We start from the raw sequence: 12,390 nt of genomic DNA, 5'->3' as shown, positions 1-12,390 counted from the left end.
CAGATTACCACTGCAGTGAAGGAAAAATAAAGAAGTTTTGTGTTATTTAATGCATTTCATGCTGTTTATTCAATCAGATCCTCCACTGGCACAAATATTGTCACATTGAACAGGAACAAGTCATCTCCACATAGGCTTTACTAAGTACTAACTTCTCAAACAAAATTTATCCTATTTTTAAAGAGGTTACTTTTAGAATTCATAATTGTTATGCAGTTAAATAAAAGCCTGCCTTACCTAAAATGCAAGATGATAAATTACTTGTTTACACTGTCAAGCTTTCCATTGGAAATACAGAGCCTATATTCAATGGCAAAACAATCTTGAAATAAAGCCAAAATATTTACCTTCCCATTCTGCTGGAAAGTCACCAATTTGATATTGATATGCTTCACGATTTACTGCTTCTACAAATCTTCTTTCTGGTATAATCTGCCCTATAGCAGGAAAAAGGAAAGAAAAATGCATATATTCATATTATAAATCTTATATATAAATTTTATGTAGTTATATATAAAATATATAGTATATAATTATACTTATATAGTTATATATGTATTATATATTATGTATTTCCATATACATTTATAATTGATGATCACCTTAGTATTTTGAAAGAACTGTATTATTCATGTGAGTGCAATGACATACAGGATGAAGACAAAAGATTAAAATACTGAGAAAATTATTACCATCTAGATGTCAAATTGAAACATTATATTTCAGTAACTTCAAGAAAAGTTTCCATGTTTTATTTCCAAGTTGACTTGTATTATTGATGATGAAAAACAGCACTCAAAGCTCACTGGTTAGGTTTGCAAAGCAGTCAGGCCATATCATCTCCAATCACTGGCAACTGCCTCATACTTGTGAGATTTTTCAACTGCCAACAAACTAAATATTTGACTTGTTAAAAACCAAAAAACATTAGGTAGAATCTGATAGGGATTCAGTATATTGAAAGGGGAGACTGTGGGGAGTGTAAATCTGCAACTCACACTCTGATTCTCTTACTGCCAAAGAAGAATTAAAAAGTTTGAAGAGTAAGGTAGTACACAACAGATTGACTGTCAGATATTATACTACTATATGGAGAAAGAATATTTTAATTTGTTTTAAAAATTAGCAGATACTGGAAATATATGCAAGATTCCCATCCCTCATAGGGAAAAACAACAATAACAATATTCCCTAGGCTCTTTCTACCAGCTTTTTCTCTTCCTGGGGTGCTGATATAGAGAAATTTGACATTTTGAGGAAACATGAAGTATATCTGCATAAAACATTTTATTTCATAATGACGTTATTAATGCAGTTCATTCCTTCAGTATGCTTTCAACAAGTATTTCAGCTGAAGTTATTTAAAAACTGATACCAGTTGGGACTTGGAACAATTAGTAGCTAAACTTCACATTATTATTCATTATTAAGTATTCAGTACAGTAAAATAAGAACCTGTATATAATCTAAAATTCCTTCTCCAAGATTCTTCTTTAGCTTTATATTTTATTTTTAAGCAATCCAACATTTTTATTCTTTCAAGATATGCCATCAGGCAGAGTATTGTGCAGAATGCCTTCATCTTCAAAATCAGGTATTTTTAATCAGTGTTGGAAGTTATATGATTGATACTTATTTGTTTTATAAATATATAATTCCTATATGCTGATGAAATTATAGTTCGTACCTTGCTGTAACATAATTTTTTTTCAATAATACCATGGATGAGTTAATTTCTTACACTGTTCATCTACAAAGCAAAACAAAACTACAGAATCACTTTCTTCCCATACAGAAGATTTTCAGAAAAGCTGAAGAGGTATCTAATTAGGTCTGATCCTACAAAAGTCTCAGAAAAAACCACTCTTCTCCAATCTTATAAAGTTAATAGACTTTACTGTTAGAACAGCACCTTTTAAAAAACTGTCCATAATTTGTGTATTACACCATCTGAATAAATCACCATTAGAAAGAGTAGTGAAGAACTGTTTTTTTCTAACTGCCACCACAACTTGTGACTGGTACTATTTAACAAAATAATCCTCTTCTTATTCTGCTGCAAGCTTTCATAAAAGTCACATAAAAATTCATCCTCCAGATCCCACAGTCAAATCACACTGTACAGACAAACTCAGAAATTATTTCCCAAATGTGTTATTTTAAGTACTGCTGGTGGCTTTTAAGCCTCTCTGCATTTGTGATGCACACATGACACTAATTAACTTCAACTGTCTGATTTGCCTTATCCCCTAGGTTTTTTTTGGCAGACCACCACTGACAAATAATTTACATAGGCTTTTGTAGGGAAGATCACACGGAGGCCTCTTTAGATGTAATTAAAACGTTTTACAGTTTAGGAAAATGTTTTTTCACTTTATTGACTGTTTTGCTTCCTATTAATTCATTGCCATATTTTCAAACAAAAAACCTGGGTGTTTGCTACAGCAATGCAAGAAATTTCACTTGTAAGAGCATACATATGGAGCAATTAAAAACAGCATAAGAGCAGTGTTAACTTTAAAATTAACCTCATTCTCATGTGACCACTGGGTGTTAGAAACACTGAAGACCCATTAATGCATCAGGTTGGGATTATATACAGAGCACAATGTGGAACCAACACGCGAAATAACAAGGTAGAGGCAAAAGGTCTGCAGTGCAAGAGCTGCTCACCAAAAAGAGGGCGAGCCTTTTTATGTCTTAATTTTTATACATTTGTGGGTCTAGTTGTGGATTGGCTGCTGGGGTTACTACCCCTTCACCCCACTGGCCAGACCAGCTGTCAACCAACGTTATTTTCAGGTTAGAAAATACGTAAACAAAAGACACTGAACAAAACCAAGAAGGTTTGTTTATGTTCCAAGGCATGAGAAACTGAAAAACTGATTCCTAATACTGTGCAGAAACTAAGAGACTGACTCCATCTTATGTGCAATGCAGAAGGCTTAGAAAAACTCAGAAAAACCAAAGCAACAGCACAATATATCCAATTGTGCCTTAAAACAAAAACGCAGATCACTTCCGAAAGAATTTAGCAGATGTACAGAATATTCATACAGAGTATCAGATACAACATCCTTTACCCTGAACACCAAAGTAGCCAAGATTTGCAGTTTGCAGGAGTTTTCAAGCTGGCAAAAGGGCCAAGAAGTCCAAGTACCTAACAGATCCTTCAGCAAAGTATACATTACATGATACAGTATTTACATATGTTACATTTATATACTTTCTTCACATATTTTCTCTAAACCTTTCAGTCCCAGTCTATCTAAAAACCAATGCCTCATGACTGAAGCAAATTTGTATAAAAGCCCCAAATCAAAACAGTTTAGCAGAAGTTTTGTGGCCTGCTGGCATAAGAAGGGGATAGTCAAAGCCAGCAAAGAAAACACTCAGTGAAACATAAAGGGGTAGCCAGTGGCATAAGGAATCAGTTTCTAAATTTCTACATCCTTATCTATAGACTAAGGAGCCTAGAAACCAGGTTATATTTTCACAACGAAACCCATGGTTAACAGTAGATGCAAATGGGCTCTCCCTCTTACACACTACTATGTGGAAGTAACAATTCCCATTCAAACGGAATGAATATCAGATATTCATGAGAACTCAGGACCAGCACTCTTTTGGCTTGCTGATTTGCAACGTCTGCATGCTAAGAGTCTATGGAAGAAACACTAAGGGTTTGTTTTTTTTTTTAATGCACAGACTGAGCATGCAGCCTTTGTGAATTTAAGGCAAATGGCCTAAATTCCAGTTAGCACAGCAGTGCTCTAAACTTCATGATGAAAGAAGCAATTTTAAAAGCATACCTTTTTACTGAAGTGCTATGTAATTTGAAGAGATTAAATTGTACTTCATTCATTAACAGACTATTATTTCACTGTCAGCAACCCAACACAAACTTCACATACTCAAAACAATGGTTTCTAAAATTTTTTTCATCAGCATCTTACAACACTCAAGGAATGGGTCATCCATTTCTTTCCTGTTTGGTAACCAAATAAACTCTAGTTTTTGCTAAATGTGAAGCAGTACTTAAATTACCAAAGCAACTAAACTGTGAGCAGGTCTTCATACAAAGCAGAGGAAGAACTACTTCTCTAGAAGTAACAAATGTAGATTTACATATCTATAGGCTACAGGAGCAGCCCCTCACTGTCAGAACAAGATGAAGGGTTTTCATCTGGACTGAAGAAGGGAAAGAAGTTTGTTATAAAGGACAACCATTTTAAAGATGAGTATTAATTTGTGAAAGCCCCTGTCTTTCCTTTGCATAGATTTTTAGCGGAGGGGGTCTGTTCACTGATGACTGTCTTCATGTTACCTCATGATCATAATTCCAGTGTTTCTGCACTAATTACCTTCATCTTAGGAAAGACATAAATATTTTAAAATAATATCTTTTTCTGAAAGAGTAACATTTCTTTTTCCAAATTTAGATTTCTATGAGGTTAACTTTTGCTTAGTGACAAATTACTAACTTCCAACAGTTCATTGTATTCATACAACAAATACAGTACTCTGAAATATTAAGAAGTATTTGCACCTAACATCTATCACTGACAGATATTGTTTTATTTTCTCCAATAATCAACACACTTAAAATCATCTAAAAAGTTTTATGCTTTATAAAATCATAACAGAAACACATTTCAACTTTTAAGAGCAGCAAGGCCACAGATGTTCAATGATTCTGATTTCCATTAACCTGAAATTAACTAGATCAGTGATTTCCAGTTTTACAACAATGCAAGATCAAGCAATATTAAATTTGTTAAGTGCTGACTCACTAAGTCCAAAAAAGCTTTAAGTACAAGGCACTAAGCACTCACAGTCAAAAATTGTGTTTCAATTTTGCTATTTATATTTAAATTGAAACACCAATACATCTGGCTTTCCAGAGTTGTCTGCAAGTACTAATTTCTTCCCATGTTTCTTCAGACTTCTACTGAAAGTTTGAAGCCAGGGAAATCGCTTCCATTTTGGGGAACATGTACCATCAAATAAAAAGACTCACATACACTACAAACATCACAGCCCCCTTTCACTTCCCAAAAGAATTGCCAGCTGACAAAGTTAGTAGCTTCCTCTGGGATCAGTGCCCATGGAGTTTATATATGTTCACTCAAATCTTATGTTTTGAAAAAACTGCAGTATCTTAGACCGTGGCAGTTAAATTAAGTAACAGTCGTTCGAGAAACAATTTCCTTCAAGGGACAGGCAAATCCCTCTGCTAAATATCCACTGCCATTGTAGCCCCTGAGCTCTCTTAATCTGGCAGCAGGATGCAGCAGCACTAGTTCCCATTCCCTGCTCACTGGAAAGAAAGCCTTATGTCTTCCTCCTCATCTGTGAAGCCAAATACACACCATGCCTTTAAAAAGAAGCACTGTTTTGTAAATGAGTCTACAATAAGCCTACTAGAATTATGCAACACTACACTCTTTTGGGAACACAAGTGCAAATGATACTAGAACAAATGACAGCTCCTTGGAGAGCTGATGGAAGCTCAGTGGTCTGTCACAGAGATGTCTTCTCCCAACAGTTCTTTTGGTTTCTTTTGGTCTATCAGATTCAGGAAACGCTCTTCTACCAATTACTGTCAAAATGTGAATAAATCTAAGAATGAGGTGCTGCATTTATTCTGTAAATATATGGAAAATGGCGTAAAATGGGAACTTAGCATGTATAAAGGGAATTTAGCAAGCAGATAGAAAGTGCACAATAACTTATGCTCTTATAAATAAAAACACAATGCAGGCAGATAAATAATAAAGCAGTGATACAGGGAAAAGAAACAGGTAAATGACAGCAAGGGTATGAATTGTAAAGAAAATTAAAAGAAAGTTGCAGCTGTGAAGACCACTCATTCTGCAATATGACCCAACACAGCAGTGTTACAGACTGGTTTGGATGATTCATTACATTTCAATTAGAAATCTTTTGCAAAAACTCATTTACCATCTCCACTTTTTCCACAATAAATAGAATTATTACAACTAGCTGCACATACATTCTCAGGGTACTAATGCTACTTTTGGGGTTTAGTATATTTTAATTAATTTTACAAAAGGATTGAAGGTATGAGATTTGCAAAGAAAATTCAATCTTATACAAGGTCTGAGCACAATTACAGCTAATACTGTACTGCACTTGAAGGATTAAAGAATACTAGTACTACTATTTTATTGTGTTTGCTTTTCATTGCGGAGTTTAGGGAAGAACGCCCATCTGTTTTGTTAAGTTACTTTTAAAGCTCTCTTCAAAGTTTTGGTTCTCTAAGCTGGCCTGTGTGTATGCACCCGTTTATTAAGGTACTTTCCAGTAAAACTGATCTGGAGAAAAAAATCTCATAATTTAGCTGATTTTAGTGTGCTCAAGAGTGGTATAGGTGGTGAAGAAATAAAAAAACCCCTTCACATACCCAAGGAGTTGCAGCAATATCTGATCTGCATTCAAAGCTAATTTGAGCAGAAAAAGACCTAAAGTACAACAGCTGATAACAAGGACTAACCATAAGTCAAAGCTTTTTACATCTGAGTCAACCCATTATTTTATTTTATTTTTCTACTCAACATCCAGACTTGGTGTGGTCTCTTTTCAAGTTAGAAAAATGGTTACACAAAAAGCAACATAGAGTCCAAACTTGACAGTTTTCCCTGTTCTAGTTCCACAGTCCTGGCTTAAACAAATTCTAGATTAAATTTAAAAAACTGAGGTCTATGTGCTTTCACAGTATGTAGACCTAATCATCAAGTACTTAAATACCTACTTGAGTGCTCATTGATTTAACAGTATTGCACCAGATGGAACTATTGTAATAGCTGTCAATAACTTTATACAAAAACTTCTATGTGAAAGCATTTACCCCGATGGCAGAGAAATAAGAAAGACCACAGTTGGATGGCAATCTTTAGAATTTTATAGCTTGTAATAACTGCAATACAAGTGTTTGATACACAGAGTTTATAGACACCAAAACCACAAGTTGTGATACTTAGAAACTCTATAACCAAACAATTTCATTTCTTTGTACATCAAAGACTAGTAGGTTCCTAAACCTACTGGTAATAAAATTAAAAACAGTTACTCTATTATGCTTTATCAGTTTAATCTCTAAAATGCAAACTCTCGGAAACAAAAGACACAGAGATTTTCATTATTGTAAAGTTGCTCAGTTAACCTAATTAGCATTGTAACTCACTCCTCTCTAGTGTGAGCAGCTAAGATATGTGATCCCCATGCCTTTATATTAAGATGTCTCACAAGCACTTCAATTGTTAAATATCAAAACCACATGACTTGCGTCTCACCATACTAAACTACAACTCTGCTTTGTACAGCTGTGGAGAACTCTCTTTTTAGTTTCTGCAACACTTGAGTGCCTACTGACCTCAAAACTCCTATTTGTTGACCTTCCTTAACTGCAGTAGAGGATGACACCAATGCAGAGTTCAAACTGTGAGGAAAAGAATTCTGGACACAGCTTGGTGTGTGTAGCTGCCTTGTGGTGCACCGAGAGCTGCAGGGAGAAATCTCTAATACCAAGTTAATACAAAAGACCTCAACACTGAACTTCTCCACAGTCAAGATGCACAGATATTCTGAAACAAAGTTGGAAATGGATTGACAACAATGATATTGCTTTACTGCTTCTCTCAAAAAAGAACATACTTCAGAAATATTTTACCTTTTCCTTCTCCTGCCCTCTTTCTTCCATAAAAACAGAAAGAGACTGAAAAATACAGAATATTGTAACCAAAAAGGATAGCATCTGTTATATTCAATTATAGCATTTGTCTCAATGGCATTTCTTACTAATTGTTCTGATAACATGAATTTGGTATAAGTGAATGCATATTTATTTTTTTAAATGACCAACATAATGAGACTTATTACTCAGAGAAATAAATTCAAATCTTACACATTCTCTCTTATCTGTGTATGTGTATGAATGAGAGGGAGCATGCCACAGATAAGATGAGATTTTAACCCCTAATAAAAATAACCCGTTTTAGTATATTTCAATACCATTCATTTTCTATCCTGAGATTTATTATGTAATCAACTTACATGTATGATAAATCTTCTGTAATTATCAGTAAGAAGTAAGAATCTTATTTTTCAGTTTAAGGACACACTTCTGATTTACAGTTGCATTTTACATACAGATGACTGCATATATATTTAAATATCAAAATTCAGACATTTTTAGTTCAAATCAGTTAAACTGAAAAATCTTTCCTTTCTGGCTGCCTATACTTCTCTTTAATCATGGTCAGTATGGACCTTATTACAAATAATTTGTTACTATAGGGCTGAGGAAAAAATGCTAGCCTCACAAGTTTTGTCATTTTTCCCCCCTCTTCCCCTGCAGGCTGCTATTGTTGATGGCCTTTATGGAAATATAAATTCAATCAGCAGCTGCAAATTTCATGAGACGTCCATCTTCATGCTGAATTTCTAACTGAGTGTCAAAACAATCTGTGGATTTCTCCCTGATGAAACACACTTTGAATTGTAAATTTCTGCAATTTTCTCATGCTAGAATTTGAGCTGCACTAAAATAGAGCCAGTCCAGATATAGTGCCTGCCAGATTGAGACAAGTAATTTTCCCCCTCATTACCTCAACACTGACATTGAAAGGGTTAAAAATAACCCACAAAAAATCATCTGTTTCTTTTTTATTTTATATTAAAAAGTTAAATCCCATTTGTTCTTTTTAGAAGAAAAATAGAAAGGCCTTCAAAATACTTCAAATACTCACCAAACAGTTTTTTTAACCTGCTATTCATTTTACAGTATTTTGCAGTGATAAACCCCCAGAAATTAGTCACAATAGAACTTAAAGAATTTCCTGTGGTGCCAAAATAGTTCATAGAGATAATTTGTTTCTTCTGAGTTCCAACTTACATTAAATGTTGATGGAAAACAGAAAATAGATGCATAAATTACAAAAATCAAAATTTTATTAGTTTTGAACTGTTTACTGTTTTCCGAATACAATAAAGCTTCTCATTCAATTACTGTTTCTACTGTAGTAGTTTAGGAGGCACACTAGCTTACCAAGTATATTATAGCAGTTCAAATAATTTCCTTTAAAGAAATATTTATTTCTCTCTTCTGTAGGCATTGACATGAAATATATAAAACAATACCACTTTACCAATTTGTAAGCAAACTAATTAGTCTGTTTATTATATAAAAAGGAAGTAAGAAAAAATTCACACAGAGAAATTCACTATTAATGATAATTTATCTGTTCATGTAGTTGAGAACTAACTGACTGTTTGTTTTCTTCTCTCTGAGGATAAATATAGTGGTGGGATGGGTGAAGGGTTTACTGAACTGCACTTCACCATAACTGAAAAGAATGACACTGTATTGGGTGTTTCAGTACAAACATCACGTTCTAAAACACAATACTCTCTTTCAGTTTGGAGACAATTCAAGTGGCCATCTTCTTTTTGTATACACCAAATTTCGAGTTCAAAGTTTCATCAGAATGAGGAAAGAAACCTAAAAGTGAACCCCAGAGTAATTCCATTTCAAAAGACTTTCAACGTACTAAGGTTCTATTGGTTTATAATTTCTATTTATTTTATCACTACATCATTTCTTCAGCTGAGTCATTCCCCATTCCCTGTCCCCTCCCTCAGTTACCTGCCCTGCATTCTGGTTTATGTGAACTGGAATGACCAGAGTTGATCGCAATTCCAAACCATCAGAACTGATCTATACACTTTCTCTGACTGGTTTCTTAAACTGAAGTATAATTCAATGGTTTAAAAACCAATGAATATGCAAGACCACTGATCTACGTCAAAAATAAGATTAGTCTCCAAAAAACATCCAAGGAAAGAATGCTGGTATGCAGCTGGAGAAGGACTTGCACTAGTTAGGAGAACTCTTATGCTCTGGCAAACAGTCAGGTCAGAGGGGCATGTCACTCAGAGGAAAATTACTGGGCTTCCTACACTTATTAAACTGACCCTTATAAACTTGCTATTCTTAGAATGTTCCCTGCTCAGCGTGATAAAAACACCCCTAAACTTTGCTGAAAATGTTATTTCAACAGAAATCTGATTTAGTTACAACATCCAGATCAAATAATCTTGATACTTTCACTTTTACACTGCCATATACTTATAAACTTTAACAGCAAAATAAAGACGCACACCAATCTCTCCTCTAATACAATTTTATACAGTGAAGCAGATGTTCTGTCACACATGGTTTCCAGTCACGGGTTTCAGCTATAAAGTCTGCTCAGGTAGATAGTAAGAGTGGTTATTACTGAATGTATTATAATAGCTTTCATTATAACAGATTTTTGAATATTATTTGGTCATTTTTATCTGTGGAGCCTACCAGAAAGGAAGATAGGTATAACAAGACAAGTTAGTTCCATTTCTCAAAATATTGAGAGTACTGCTGACAAGAGTTTGTAATAATAGCAAAACACAGGAATAAAGAGTCCTCCCTAATTGTATTAATCATTGTATAATAACTGGCCTCTTTGGGATTTAACTTTATTTTGCATTATTTCAAAACCTCACCATTTCTCAAAAACATTACTTCTATTTTATCCATATCTTCCAAGTTCTAGGCCATGACGCTTTACTAAAGTGCAGGGTGTTGAAGCACTTCCAAAGCAAGCTGATTAAACTTCCATCAAATACATTAAACTACAGAATTCTCCGATTTATGTGTGGAGTTGGGCTTGCTAATCTCTAGGCATCCTACCAAAACTGAAAACACCGAAGTAATTACAATCTAAAATCTAAATGAAAACTGAAAACAGTGTTAATAAGCTACACAAAGCTGCATAAAAGAAAACCCACAGTAGTAAAAACCCAACTGTGATCCTTTAAAACCTAGTATGATCTATGTATCTCTCCAATGCAATCTTCTGCACTGTAAAGCCACTGAAGAAGTGTCATTCCTTTTTTCCTTCCAATATAACCTAGGATAACACTAAACTTACATTTTGGCAAAGTATCGGAAGTACCACAAATAAACAAAAATTGTAACTTTTATGGCATTAAGGTACATGACCTGCAGATTGCATTATTTTCTTCCCACATAAAACCTTTGCTCTTAATTTAATAACACCTCCTACACATACACATGCATAGAAGTTCATGAAGATTTCCTTTTTCTCACCTTCCTAAGACTAGAAAAGTTTTTAAATGGCAAGACTGCTTAAAAAGGTTGCAAGCACTACTACCTTATGAAGCTGATTTTTAAAATACAGTATAATCATTACTAATACTGGAAGAAGGGAAAAGTGAAGTGAATCATAATAAAAAAAAAAAAAGATCCATTACTTTCTCATCCAAGGCATTCTGTTGCAAGGCAGTCCCTATGTAATCTAATCTTCCATTCAAAAAATTTGAAATATAACTTGTTGAAAATTGATGTGAAGTTTAACCAAGTCTTATAACACAAACAGTAGTTTCCAAAGCAGGCAGAGGCAGTGGTTAAAATGGTATTATTTAGAGGTCAGTTGATTCACCATAGGAATAAAATACACATCCTCTCTGGGAGTATGAACTCCTATACATTCTATGTATATGCCTCCACAGTTTATGGCACTTAACAGTGGCCAGTTGTCCAGTGCCATAACCTTGTACCTAAATTCTCTCAGGAAAAGCCTGTGGAAAAGCACTTGGGCACCAGCAAGAAGAGAAAAAGAAATATTACAAAAAAAAGAAATATTGGTAACAACAATATCAGTTGTTACCACTGAGGGAGAAGGAAACAGAATCACAGTACTTCCTTCCATCAGCTGATGGATTCCTAGAGAAAAATTGTCATATTAATCCAGTAAAGTCCCAGGGAAATTAAAAAGTGAATGGAAATGTCAGTTTATCCCTCAGGCAAGGCCTGATTCATTTCTAGAATTCTATAAGCATTGCTTAGATAATGGCATCTATAATAACACTGCATCACCCCTAATATACACAAGGTTTGTCTTTTAAAAGGAAACATGGTTAATATCCAGCCTCCCAAAAAATATTTCTCAGTATAACAGAAATCTGTGTGCAGGTTCCCAGAAGTGCTTGTGTTCCAGATCTTTGAACCATTAGCAAAACTGTAAGAATAATCATGTTGCTCAGTGATCTCCAGTATCACTATTTATGATAGCCTGGAAAGCCTCATCTGGATTGATGCCATGCTAATTAATACAATACCAAGCAAACATTATCCTTTTTCTGTTATTCTACACATAAAGTGTAATTTTCAAATATTTTCCATCAATGAGATGATCAACAAAAAGTATTTAGAATCTAAGGAAAGGATCCTAAAGAGGTTGTATGCACAATATAAGACTTGTCTAAAGCTTGATGCAAAAGGAAAAAGATAATCACTAAACAATTTCT

At 34.3% G+C, this 12,390-nt stretch overlaps 1 protein-coding gene across 1 annotated transcript in view; it reads right to left on the bottom strand.

The window, feature by feature from the left end:
* NDUFAF2 (NADH:ubiquinone oxidoreductase complex assembly factor 2) overlaps positions 1–12,390 on the bottom strand; it is a 61,248-nt gene that overhangs the window by 24,064 nt on the left and 24,794 nt on the right. Inside the window, exon 2 of the mRNA XM_063421945.1 lies at positions 348–437. Coding sequence (XP_063278015.1) covers positions 348–437 — 90 coding nt within the window. The remainder of the gene's footprint in view (positions 1–347; positions 438–12,390) is intronic.

The sequence above is a fragment of the Prinia subflava genome, chromosome Z (genome assembly GCF_021018805.1).
Source record: "Prinia subflava isolate CZ2003 ecotype Zambia chromosome Z, Cam_Psub_1.2, whole genome shotgun sequence".
In the NCBI taxonomy this organism is placed as follows: Eukaryota; Metazoa; Chordata; class Aves; order Passeriformes; family Cisticolidae; genus Prinia; species Prinia subflava.
This window is presented reverse-complemented; position numbering and strand designations above follow the sequence as displayed.